Raw genomic sequence first — 13,748 nt, forward strand, 5'->3', positions numbered from 1 at the left:
ACGCTTTTTCGAGTAAAATGTGTAAAAGTCGTAAAAATTGTAAAAACTTTTTAGTTCTGGAACACAGCTAATGTTATGTTACCATATGGTGATATAACATTTTTTTCTTTTATACATTTTTACGTATTTAACCGAATTTGCCGATCCAATTGACATAGAATTATTCTTGAATAGATCCTTGAATTCATAAATTTCGTTTCTGATAGCATTACATGAAATGTTCCTCCTTGGTTGCGATTTTGAATTAACTGCAACCTGTTAAAGGTAATGTTTCTATACAAAGTTTCGTAAACATTTTTTTGTTGCATGCATTTTGTCTAGTCTTATAGCTCATTTAGACTAGCCATAAATCCTCGACTGGATTTAATAAATCCAGTACAAATCCCATTGCATTTAGATATACATTTTGGAGGATTTAAATGGCAGTCAGCTGATTTTTGTTCATAGCACAATTACCAAGGTAGATGCATCAGCCCATCTGAACGAATTTGAAACGTCAAAAGAATTTTTTGTAAATTGAATTCGTCTCAAAAAACATACGTCAAATTACAAATGTATTGTTTAATACTGAAAATGTTAGCACATTATGCTGCTAATGCTAACTAAAGAGCAAATAAAGAATTATTTTATAGCAGTTTTCCCATATAAAATAAACGAATTATTTTATCGTTTAGACATCGTAAATATTAGTCTTGGTTGATTAAAATCAACTTTGTACATCAAAACAAATTTATTTTTTTCGCCTTGTTTACAAATTTTTACATTTTAAATTATTTTTAGTGTAGCAATTCACCGATGCATCTACCTTGTTTCTTGTGCCAGCTTGCAACTTTTTGTATTTTCTAGCAACATGTTGCTAAAAACAGAGTTGTATACGAGGATTTATGCCAGATTTAAAACAAATCCACCCAATAGGAGGATTTATTTTTGTATGGGAAATCTGGTAGATTTTGGCTGGATTTAGCGAATAAAACCTGATAATGCGCTAAATCCGGCTAATGTTGTCATATCTAAATGGCATATTAGTTGTATTTATGTCTTTGTAATTATTACTAATTATCACGTAAAAAGACACAGCTATTATTATATGCCATTTAGATATGACAGCATTAGCCGTATTTATTTGCTAAATCCAGCCAAAATCCACCAGATTTCCCATACAAAAATATATATTCCTATTGAGTGGATTTGTTTAAAATCTGGCATATATCCTCGTATACAACTCTGTTTTTAGCAACATGTTGCTAGAAAATACAAAAAGTTGCAAGCTGGCACAAGAAATAAGGTAGATGCATCGGTGAATTGCTACACTAAAAATAATTTAAAATGTAAAAATTGGTAAACAAGGCGGAAAAACTAAATTTGTTTTGATGTACAAAGTTGATTTTAATCAACCAAGACTAATATTTATGATGTCTAAACGATAAAATAATTCGTTTATTTATTTTAGATGGGCAAACTGCGATAAAATAATAATTTATTTGCTCTTTAGTTAGCATTAGTAGCATAATGTGCTAACATTTTCAGTATTAAGCAATACATTTGTAATTTGACGTATGTTTTTTGAGACGAATTCAATTTACAAGAAATTCTTTTGACGTTTCACATTCGTTCAGATGGGGTGATGCATCTACCTTGGTAATTGTGCTATGAACAAAAATCAGCTGACTGCCATTTAAATCCTTCAAAATGTATATCTAAATGCAATGAGATTTGTACTGGATTTATTAAATCCAGTCGAGGATTTATGGCTAGTCTAAATGAGCTATTACTGGTATATCACCCTGGCTTTGTTCCTTTACTTTGTGTGTGTTCCCGTACTTTTTTAATGGTAAAAGAGCTCAATGTAAAAGTGGCATAATTTCATTATTTTCAAAATACAATATACTGGCAACACCATATGTGTCATATGTATGGCAACTCCCAATCAAAATGTCATTGCTTCATACGGTTTAGTTTGTGTTTTTATTATTTTTTTCTCAACTATTTTCCCGAAAGAAAATAAAATAAATGAAATTTAATTAGTAAAACAACAACAAGAATAAAATAAACAAAACAATAACTTAATAAAATAGTTGGTAAACAAATTGAACAATAACAAATACAACTGTGACAGACATAAAGTAGGTGAGTAGTTTGTGGAGGAAAGGTTAATTATTCATTATTACCTCATGCAAAAACAACAATGAGAAAAAACTAATCTACGAAGTTTTTTATGCATTCATATGACGGTTTTGTTGTTTTTACATTATTACTTGAATACTTTGATTGGAAATAAAAATAGTGTGATTTAATCTATGACAAGTGACATTGATTAAACATATTATGTGAATTCTGTGATGTATTCCTAGTTGTTGGTTGTTATGCGTTCGTTATGTAGGTAATCTTATCGCTGAACGACAATGGCTCGGTCACTAACATTTAAGATAACAAACAAAAACGAATAAGTTATTAACCTGTTGTATTTTAATGTTCATGGTTAAAGTTGGTGTTTTTTTTCTCATTTCAGTTTGTCCCGGAGATATCTTAAAGCGACAGAATCATGCTTAAAATAGCATCTGAAGGTCTACCGCGTTTGGTGGCTTGCATACAAGCTTCATCCTCAGCCCAAAATGCCTGTCAACGTTTGGCTCCCATTGCAGTATCGGCCACACAAAAGTTTTTATCCCAAAGTCAAATAGCCAATAAGAAATTTACCGTCAAAGATCACTATGAATTCGATCAAAAGGTAAGAAAGACAGAAAGAATGAACAACAGAAAGTGGGATTAGGTAGGTGGAATTTGGGTCAAGTGTTTTTTGTTAATGTAAATTATGCTGCCGTTCCATATTCTAATTTTCTTTGACATTTTAACACTCTACCTCAACCTTTCATTTGATCTGCTTTAATGAGAGCTGGAGTGCTTGTTGGGAGAGATGAGAAAATATTCACTCTCCCTTATAGAGAAATGGAGAAATGACTGATTTGCTTCAGCATGGCCTTTGTCAATATACAGGTGATTTATCAGTAAACTTGTTTGTTGTTGTTTTTTGATATCTTAACAAAAACAAAATAAATTAAAGCAATAAATTATGCAATGATATTTGGAATAGTTTTGTTGTTTTTTGTTAGAAACAACAACAAATATTTGCGTTTATCGTGATTTTTTTCACGTATGCCGCATTATAATTGCCCTTCAGCCTTTTACGGTGATGGGGGTGGGGGAATGATGTTTGTTTTTTTGCAGATTCAGTTTAGAAAATACCGGATAAAACTGGATAAAATGAATCTGAACGAAAAATTATAAATAAATTATGTAAAATTTGTCATATTTATTAATTTAAAAAAAAAAAATTGAACATCGAACTTTCCCATGGAGGAAGTTTTGATAATCTGAAATCAAGTTTTGAATATAAAACTTTCATATAAAGAAGGTTTGAGTCTCAAACTTTCCTATAGAGGAATGTTTGAGCCTCATACTTTCCTATAGAGGAAGGTTTGAGCCTCAAACTTTCCTATAGGGGAATGTTTGAGCCTCAAACTTTCCTATAGGGGAATGTTTGAGCCTCAAACTTTCCTATAGGGGAATGTTTGAGCCTCAAACTTTCCTATAGGGGAATGTTTGAGCCTCAAACTTTCCTATAGGGGAATGTTTGAGCCTCAAACTTTCCTATAGGGGAATGTTTGAGCCTCAAACTTTCCTATAGGGGAATGTTTGAGCCTCAAACTTTCCTATAGGGGAATGTTTGAGCCTCAAACTTTCCTATAGGGGAATGTTTGAGCCTCAAACTTTCCTATAGGGGAATGTTTGAGCCTCAAACTTTCCTATAGGGGAATGTTTGAGCCTCAAACTTTCCTATAGGGGAATGTTTGAGCCTCAAACTTTCCTATAGGGGAATGTTTGAGCCTCAAACTTTCCTATAGGGTAATGTTTGAGCCTCAAACTTTCCTATAGGGGAATGTTTGAGCCTCAAACTTTCCTATAGGGGAATGTTTGAGCCTCAAACTTTCCTATAGGGGAATGTTTGAGCCTCAAACTTTCCTATAGGGGAATGTTTGAGCCTCAAACTTTCCTATAGGGGAATGTTTGAGCCTCAAACTTTCCTATAGGGGAATGTTTGAGCCTCAAACTTTCCTATAGAGGAATGTTTGAGCCTCAAACTTTCCTATAGAGGAATGTTTGCGCCTCAAACTTCCCTATAGAGCAATGTTTGCGCCTCAAACTTCCCTATAGAGCAATGTTTGCGCCTCAAACTTTCCTATAGAGGAATGTTTGAGCCTCAAACTTTCCTATAGAGGAATATTTGAGCCTCAAACTTACCTATAGAGGAATGTTTGAGCCTCAAACTTTCCTATAGAGGAATGTTTGAGCCTCAAACTGTCCTATAGAGGAATGTTTGAGCCTCAAACTGTCCTATAGAGGAATGTTTGAGCCTCAAACTGTCCTATAGAGGAATGTTTGAGTCTCAAACTTTCCTATAGAGAAAGGTTTGAGTCTCAAACGTTCCTATAGTTCCAGTTATTAAAAAAATCATAAAAATTCGTAATTGCAGATCAAGTCCTCATGCCTCAATAATCAAATTGGAAGCCCCACACCATACTTGTTCCGCAGGTTTTTATAACAGCAACAAACCTTCTATGGATTGAAATTGGGCAAAATAAACAGACGAAAACTTAAGTTACCTCTAAACCCGCCTTAATCCAATATAACCATTATATTATTATTTTATTCTAAACTGTTCCTTTTTATTTTCAGGTAATCAACAGCGACAACCCCGTCATTGTGAACTTCCATGCGGAATGGTGCGATCCTTGTAAAATTCTTACCCCGAAAATGGAAGAACTTTTGGAAAATTCAAATGAAATTGATTTGGCAATTATTGATGTTGAAAACAATACCGAATTGGTAGAAACATTCGAAGTAAAAGCCGTACCTGCTGTTTTGGCTTTCCGTAATGGTGTTGTAGTCGATAAATTTATAGGTTTAGTTGATGCCAATAGTATCGAATCGCTGATAGATAAATTGAAAAGGAAAAATCGTAAATTGGCTGAAGATGAGGAAACAAAATGAGAATAACACTCGATAACGCGACAAAAAAGAAGAACAATGAGATTTCATTAACGGGCTGTAATTGTTTGTGTGTGTACGTGAGCAGCACAACAATCCTTTCAATTTAACAAATTTAGTAATCAAGTTTTTATTAAACAAAACTATTGATGAATTTCTCGGTATAAGAAAAACAAAACCTTTAGTGTAATTTAAAATTTTTCCTTCCCCTCTTTTTAACCAATTAACATTTACAAAGAAATATATAACATATGTATATGATTATGTTTTTTTTAATAATATTTTAAGTTTGTAATGTTTATTAAGGAAAATAAAATAATATTTACAAAAAAACAGTTTTTTTGTATAATAGTAAAAGATAATTGAAAAGTAATAAAAAACTAGACTGCAAGGTTTTCTCATAAGAGGTCAAATAAGTCTTACTATAGAAGATGAAAAAGATCTTATTTTTGTTCTGTATTTGATCCTCAAAATTTTCACAGAGGAAGGTTTGAGTCTCAAATTTGTCTATAGAGAAAATCTTGGGCCTCAAACTTACCTATAGCGGAAGGTTTGAGTCTCAAACTTACCAACAGCGAAAGGTTTGAGCCTCAAGCTTACCTATAGAAGAAGGTTTGAGTCTCAAACTTTCCTAAAGAGGAAACTTTCTTACTGAGGAAGGTTTGAGCCTCAAGCTTTCCTATTGAGGAAGGTTTGAGCCTGAAACTTTCCTATAGAAGAAGGTCTTTCCTGTAGAGGAAGGTTTGAGCCGCAAACTTTCCTGTAGATGGAGAGTATGAGCCTCAAACTTTCCTATAGAGGAGGGTTTGAGCCTCAAACTTTCCTATTGAGGAATGTTTGAGCCTGAAACTTTCCTATTGAGGAAGGTTTGAGCCTGAAACTTTCCTATAGAGGAAGGTTTGAGCCTCAAACTTTTTTTATTGAAGAAGGTTTGAGCCACAAACTTTCCAATTGAGGAATTTTTGGGCCTCAAACTTTCCTATTGAGGAAGGTTTGAGCCTAAAACTTTCCTATTGAGAAAGGTTTGAACCTCAAACTTTCCTATAGAAGAAGGAAGGTTTGAGTCGCAAAATTTCCTGTAGATGGAGGATTGTTCCTCAAACTTTCCTGTAGAGGAAGGTTTGAGCCTCATACTTTCCTATTGAGGAATGTCTGAACCTGAAGCTTTCCTATTGAGGAAGTTTTAAGCCTCAAACTTTCCGTTAGAAGAAGGTTTGAGCCGCAAACTTTCCTATAGATGAGGGTATGAGCCTCAAACTTTCCTATAGAGGAGGGTTTGAGCCTCAAACTTTCCTATTGAGGAAGGTTAGAGCCTCAAACTTTTTTATTGAGGAAGGTTTGAGCCTCAAACTTTCCTATTGAGGAATGTTTGAGCCTCAAACTTTCCTATTGAGGAATGTCTGAACCTGAAGCTTTCCTATTGAGGAAGTTTTAAGCCTCAAACTTTCCGTTAGAAGAAGGTTTGAGCCGCAAACTTTCCTATAGATGAGGGTATGAGCCTCAAACTTTCCTATAGAGGAGGGTTTGAGCCTCAAACTTTCCTATTGAGGAAGGTTTGAGCCTCAAACTTTTTTATTGAGGAAGGTTTGAGCCTCAAACTTTCCTATTGAGGAATGTTTGAGCCTCAAAATTTCCTATTGAGGAAGGTTTGAGCCTCAAACTTTCCTATTGAGGAAGGTTTGAGCCTCAAACTTTCCTATTGAGGAAGGTTTGAGCCTCAAACTTTCCTATTGAGGAAGGTTTGAGCCTCAAACTTTCCTATTGAGGAAGGTTTGAACCTCAAACTTTTCTATTGAGGAAGGTTTGAGCCTCAAACTTTTCTATAGAAGAAGGTTTGAGCCTCAAACGTTCCTGTGGAGGAAGGTCTGAGCCGCAAACTTTCCTGTAGATGGAGGTTTGTTCGTCAAACTTTTCTGTAGAGGAAGGTTTGAGCCTCAAACTTTCCTATTGAGGAATGCTTGAGCCTCAAACCTTCCTATTGAGGAATGTTTGAGCCTAAAACTTTCTTTTTGAGGAATGTTTGAGCCTCAAACTTTCCTATAGAGGAATGTTTGAGCCTTAAGCTTTCATATAGAGGAATGTTTGAGCCTCAAACTTTCCTATTGAGGAATGTTTGAGCCTCAAACTTTTCTATTGAGGAAGGTTTGAGCCTGAAACTTTCCTATTGAGGAAGGTTTGAGCCTCAAACTTTCCTATAGAAGAAGGTTTGAGCCACAAGCTTTCTTGTGGAGGAAGGTTTGAGCCTCAAGCTTTCCTGAGGAGGAAGGTTTGACCCACAAACATTCCTGTAGAGGAAGGGTTGAGTCTCAAACTTGCCCATAGAAATGGTTTTGAGTCTCAAACTTTCCCATAGAGGAACGTTTAAGCCTCAATTTTTCCTATAGAGGAAGGAACTTTCCTGTAGAAGGAGGTTTGATCCTCAAACTTTCTTATAGAGGAAGGTTTCAGCCTCAAACTTTTCTATAGAGGAAGGTTTAAACTTCAAACTTTCCTATAGAGGAAGGTTTGAGCCTCAAACTTTCCTATAGCCGAAGGTTTGAGCCTCAAACTTTCCTATAGAGGAAGGGTTGAACCCCAAACTTTCGTAAAGAGGAAGGTTTGAGCCTCAAACTTTCCTATAGACGAAGGTTTGAGCCTCAAACTTTCCTATAGAGGAAGGTTTGAGCCTCAAACTTTCCTATAGAGGAAGGTTTGAGCCTCAAACTTTCCTATAGAGGAAGGTTTGAGCCTCAAGCTTTCCTATAGAGGAAGGTTTGAGCCTCAAGCTTTCCTATAGAGGAAGGTTTGAGCCTCAAACTTTCCTATAGAGGAAGGTTTGAGCCTCAAACTTTCCTATAGAGGAAGGTTTGAGCCTCAAACTTTCCTATAGAGGAAGGTTTGAGCCTCAAACTTTCCTATAGAGGAAGGTTTGAGCCTCAAACTTTCCTATAGAGGAAGGTTTGAGCCTCAAACTTTCCTATAGAGGAAGGTTTGAGCCTCAAACTTTCCTATAGATGAAGGTTTGAGCCTCAAACTTTCCTATTGAGGAAGGTTTGAGCCTCAAACTTTCCTATTGAGGAAGGTTTGAGCCTCAAACTTTCCTATTGAGGAAGGTTTGAGCCTGAAACTTTCCTATAGAGGGGGGTATGAGCCTCAAACTTTCCTATAGAGGATGGTTTGAGCCTCAAACTTTCCTATAGAGGAAGGTATAAGCCACAAACGTTCCTATACAGGTTGGTTTGAGCCTCAAACTTTCCTATTGAGGAATGTTTGAGCCTCAAACTTTCCTATTGAGGAATGTTTGAGCCTCAAACTTTCCAATTGAGGAATGTTTGAGCCTCAAACTTTCCAATTGAGGAATGTTTGAGCCTCAAACTTTCCAATTGAGGAATGTTTGAGCCTCAAAATATCCTATTGAGGAATGTTTGAGCCTCAAACTTTCCTATTGAGGAATGTTTGAGCCTCAAACTTTCCTATTGAGGAATGTTTGAGCCTCAAACTTTCCTATTGAGGAATGTTTGAGCCTCAAACTTTCCTATTGAGGAATGTTTGAGCCTCAAACTTTCCTATTGAGGAATGTTTGAGCCTCAAACTTTCCTATTGAGGAATGTTTGAGCCTCAAACTTTCCTATTGAGGAATGTTTGAGCCTCAAACTTTCCTATTGAGGAATGTTTGAGCCTCAAACTTTCCTATTGAGGAATGTTTGAGCCTCAAACTTTCCTATTGAGGAATGTTTGAGCCTCAAACTTTCCTATTGAGGAATGTTTGAGCCTCAAACTTTCCTATTGAGGAATGTTTGAGCCTCAAACTTTCCTATTGAGGAATGTTTGAGCCTCAAACTTTCCTATTGAGGAATGTTTGAGCCTCAAACTTTCCTATTGAGGAATGTTTGAGCCTCAAGCTTTCCTATTGAGGAATGTTTGAGCTTCAAACTTTCCTATTGAGGAATGTTTGAGCCTCAAACTTTTCTATTGAGGAAGGTGAGCCTGAAACTATCCTAGTGAGGAAGGTTTGAGCCTCAAGCTTTCCAATAGAGGAAGGTTTGAGCCGCAAACTTTCTTCTAGAGGAAGGTTTCAGCCTCAAACATTCCTATAGAGGAAGGGTTGAGTCTCAAATTTGCCCATAGAAGAAGTTTTGAGTATCAAACTTTCCCATAGAGGAACGTTTAAGCCTCAATTTTTCCTATAGAGGAAGGTTTGAGCCTCAAACTTTCCTATTGAGGAAGGTTTGAGCATCAAACTTTTCCTGTAGAAGGAGGTTTGATCCTCAAACTTTCATATAGAGGAAGGTTTGAGCCTCAAACTTTCCTATAGAGGAAGGTTTGAGCCTCAAACTTTCCTATAGAGGAAGGTTTGAGCCTCAAACTTTCCTATAGAGGAACGGTTGAGCCCCAAACATTCTCAAAGAGGAAGGTTTGATCCTCAAAGTTTCCTATAGAGGAAGATTTGATCCTCAAACTTTCCTATAGAGGAAGATTTGATCCTCAAACTTTCCTATAGAGGAAGGTTTGATCCTCAAACTTTCCTATAGAGGAAGGTTTGATCCTCAAACTTTCCTATAGGGGAAGGTTTGAGCCTCAAACTTTCCTATAGAAGAAGGTATGAGCCTCAAAGTTTCCTATAGAGGAAGGTATGAGCCTCAAACTTTCCTATAGTGGAAGGTTTGAGCCTCAAACTTTCCTCTAGAGGAAGGTTTGAACCTGAAACTTTTCTATAGAGGAAGGTTTGAGCCTCAAACTTTCCTATAGAGGAAGGTTTGAGCCTCAAACTTTCCTATAGAGGAAGGTTTGAGCCTCAAACTTTCCTGTAGACGAAGGTTTGAGCCTCAAACTTTCCTATAGAGGAAGGTTTGAGCCTCAAGCTTTCCTGTAGATGGAGGTTGTTCCTCAAACTTTCCTGTAGAGGAGGGTTTGAGCCTCAAACTTTCCTATAGAGGATGGTTTGAGCCTTAAACTTTCCTGTAGAGGAAAGTTTGAGCCTCAAACTTTCCTCTAGAGGAAGGTTTGAACCTGAAACTTTTCTATAGAGGAAGGTTTGAGCCTCAAACTTTCCTATAGAGGAAGGTTTGAGCCTCAAACTTTCCTGTAGACGAAGGTTTCAGCCTCAAACATTCCTATAGAGGAAGGGTTGAGTCTTGAACTTGCCCATAGAAGAAGGTTTGAGCCTCAAACGTACCTATAGAGGAAGTTCGAACTTCAAACATTTCTATAGAGAAATATATGAAACTAAAACATACATAGAGGAACGTTTAAGCCTCAATTTTTCCTATAGAATAATTTTTCAGCCTTACAATTTCCTATAAAGAAATGTTTGAGCCGCAAGCTTTCCTATTGAGGAGGGTTTTGAGCCTCCCCTTTAACTAAGCCAATAAAACACATTTTGATCTCTATTTGTTAATACTTTTTAGCACTTAACCTTTATTAACAGAAATAAAACTTACAATACTAATAGAAAATCATAATAACAATAGTTAATAAATCATTCCACACGTTAGATGATATTGCCTTTCAAAAAATAAACAAATTTGGGTGGTTTTTGCATAAAAATCGTCCACTGTGCTCTAAGCCAAATGGGAAAATAATACCAAAATAAGATTGAAATATGTAGAGTAAAATAATAAAACAATAATAATAGTTTGTAAATAAAATTTCAATTTGTAAATAAAATTTCAACAAAAAGCAAGCCAACAAAAGGATAAGGGAGAGAGACATTTTCTTTTTTGGGAGAGAGGATATATATTTTGTTACTAATATAAACTTGATTATGCTGAATATAAGGTAGAATAGGAATAATATAAATTCTAAACAAAAAAAAATACAACAATAATTAGTGCTGAAATACAATGCAATTTTGCTGCTTTACATGGCTATAGTAGTTATAATATTTTTGTTTAGTTTTTTATTTCTTTTGGGGACTTTGGATTAGCTTATAAAATTATGAATATAAATTGATTTGCCCTCCTCTACTAGCCCTCCTAACGAGCCAATTGTATAATTAGAGCAGCACACATTTCAAAAAATTCCATGGTATGGTGGCCAGTGGGTTGTGGTGGCATAACCCCCGAATGACTCAATGGTGGTGGTGTCAAACTCTCCAATATAACATCATCGCCCTGCTCCACCTCATCATTGGTTAAAGATTTAAAATCTAGCAAATAACTCTTGGCATCCACCTGGTACAGCTGCAATGACATTTTGGAGTAGGTCCCGTTTTTCAAATTTTGACGTCTCACCCTGACATGATAGGGATTGATAATTTTCCATTCATAGTCCAATGCTTTCATGGCTCGATAAACTTCCAGCATAATGTCGTTGGGTTTACTCTGGGAGCGAATACCCAAATGCCATTTGGCACGTTTAATGGGTGTGCCGCGGGCGGCCTTTTCCGGAAAGGCACCACCTCCTTGGGCCTGGACAGCCATGGCCAATTGGCGCTCCCTAAGGGGGGCAATACGTTCCGGATGGGGTTTCATGGAAGGTGTCAAAGATGTCCTACCCGGTGTTGAGTTGCCCGATGAAGAACCACCACCAAAATTGCCATCCTGTGGTTCATTGGGTGAATGGGCCGCTGGTGGAGGAGACCCGGCCACAAAGAAATTATTTATTTCCGTTTTTGCAGCCTCGTCAGCAAAACGCTTGTTGTCAATAATCAAATGGTATGCAATAGCCAGTTGGTCATGTGGATCACCACTCAGCAAAGCATTGTGCACCTCTTGTTCCTTTACACCAAACTTGGAACATACCTCCGACACAGCATAGGTATCAATAACATTGGAATCCTGTTCAATTGAAGAGGGAAACAGATAGGATGGCAGATCCTTTTGGAACCACTCGTGCTTCTTAATTTCCTCAATTGTTGCCCGTTTCAGAGGATCCACCTGTAACATTTGACACACCAAATTCACCACCTGCTTATTCAAATATTCCGGTATGGGGAAAATGCCCGACTTGATTTTCCGGAACAATGTTGGAACATGTTCATCATCAAATGGCAGCGTGCCACACAGCAAGGCGTATAGAATTACTCCGCACGACCAAATATCCACCTCAGGGCCCGCATATAATTTCCCTGAAATTACCTCAGGAGCAGCATAGTTAGGTGAACCACAGGATGTCCTCAAGAATTCACCATCCAACATCATATTGGACAGACCAAAATCGGCAATTTTAACATGTCTATTGTGATCCAAAAGCAGATTTTCGGGTTTCAAATCACGATGGACAATCATGTGGCGATGACAGTAATCCACACCGGATATAATTTGCTGGAAGAAACGTCTGGCCTCATGTTCTTGCAGCTTGCCATGCTTGACAATATAATCGAACAATTCTCCACCACTCACATACTCCATAATCATAAAGATGTCAGTGGGTGTCGATATCACCTGATACAGCTTGATAATGTGGGGATGTCTGAACAGTTTCAGATTTTGTATTTCACGGCGAATCTTGCCCACCACATCAAGCGATTTTATTTTTTGCCTATTCAAGATTTTCACCGCCACCTTGTGCTTGGTCATTTGATGTTCGCCTATCTTGACCTTGCCAAAGGTACCTGTTCCTAAGGTGGCACCCAGCAGATAATGGCCAATTTTTACCAATGGCTGTGGTCCGGATCCAGTGTGGACCACTTCGGCAGCTCTGGAGTTGGGCATCATTTCAAGGTTATTTCCGTGTGAATTGGAGATTACTTCCTTGTTCTGTTTGCTACTAAGTTTTTTCTCCTGTTGCCAGTTACCGTCGCAGTAATTGGGGATTGGGGGGTATGACAATGTCGTGGCTGTCGTTGCTAAATTACTTAATCTTTTTCTTCTTGATGTTGGAAGTTGCTTGCTGATGATGGTGTGTCGATTCGTAAAGAATTTACTTATTTTCCTGGGCTCCCCTGAGCGTAAATATTTATATAATTTTTATCCACACACATTTAAGCGGATAAGGTTTTCAACTTGTTTAAAGACTTTTGATAGCCAATAAATTATTAAATTTTCTTTCTTTATAATTTCTTTCTCTTGTTCGTCGTGATGATATAGTTCTTGCAAAAAAATTTTCCACTGAACAGTTTGACAAGCACAATAATAAAGAGAGACATAAAAACGTGATGCCATATTGGGTGGAAATGTCGAAAGATGACAGCAATTTGTGGTCTGTTCCTTTACTTCTGAAAATGGTAAAACCGGCAAAAGTAGTAAAAGTTGAAAACTGCTCCCATATGAATTGTATTGTGTCTGAAGTAAAGGAACGCTTTTCGAGTAAAAAGTTGTAAAACTTGAAGATTCTTGAACGTAAAGGAACAGGGCTTTGAAGTTCCATTCCCGTACATTTTTCTTGTGCTAGACTCATGGTAGAACAAACCAGGTAAAGTAAATACATACTACAACAAATACAACTCAACAACAATAACATAGAAATTTGTTTTCGTTTGTAAACGTTAGTGTCAACGTACATGTAAACAAAATAAGGAAATGTCTATAAATTATTGGAATTTAAAAAACTAATAATTTTTCACATTTTATTGAATATTTTGAAAAACATGAATGAAAACTCGTTAGGGAACAACTCTAGTTTAGTAATAACTCTCCGTTTTTTTTAATTTTTTTCAGAGGTAGGTACTTTTGCGCTGATTACGGGAATATAAAATTTTCTTGGGGGACGGACCCGGTTATTTGACCCGAAAGTCCGGGTACCCGGTAAATGGGTATCGCCATGGTAGATTTATCGCTGAA

General features: G+C 36.8%; 2 protein-coding genes across 5 annotated transcripts; one reads left to right on the top strand and one right to left on the bottom strand.

Moving 5' to 3' along the window:
* The first annotated feature begins 1,909 nt into the window (after window positions 1-1,909).
* Window positions 1,910-5,379, top strand: LOC141398835 (thioredoxin). 4 transcript variants are annotated; one of them, XM_073976542.1, is made up of 3 exons: window positions 1,910-2,127; window positions 2,510-2,728; window positions 4,735-5,379. In XM_073976542.1, the coding sequence occupies exons 2-3, from the start codon at window positions 2,543-2,545 to the stop codon at window positions 5,047-5,049; spliced, it is 501 nt and encodes a 166-aa protein (XP_073832643.1). In that variant the 5' UTR covers window positions 1,910-2,127; window positions 2,510-2,542; the 3' UTR covers window positions 5,050-5,379. The 4 variants fall into 4 exon arrangements, with proteins under 4 accessions (XP_073832643.1, XP_073832644.1, XP_073832645.1 ...); XM_073976543.1 differs by having other exon boundaries at window positions 1,915-2,123; XM_073976544.1 differs by having other exon boundaries at window positions 2,119-2,376.
* Window positions 5,380-10,411: 5,032 nt separating this feature from the next.
* On the bottom strand, window positions 10,412-13,108 carry AMPKalpha (AMP-activated protein kinase alpha subunit). Its single transcript, XM_073976522.1, has one exon. The coding sequence runs from the start codon at window positions 12,681-12,683 to the stop codon at window positions 11,001-11,003; it is 1,683 nt and encodes a 560-aa protein (XP_073832623.1). The 5' UTR covers window positions 12,684-13,108; the 3' UTR covers window positions 10,412-11,000.
* Window positions 13,109-13,748: the final 640 nt, after the last annotated feature.

Source organism: Musca autumnalis, unplaced genomic scaffold, assembly GCF_047663935.1.
Source record: "Musca autumnalis isolate F117 unplaced genomic scaffold, ASM4766393v1 scaffold_3, whole genome shotgun sequence".
In the NCBI taxonomy this organism is placed as follows: Eukaryota; Metazoa; Arthropoda; class Insecta; order Diptera; family Muscidae; genus Musca; species Musca autumnalis.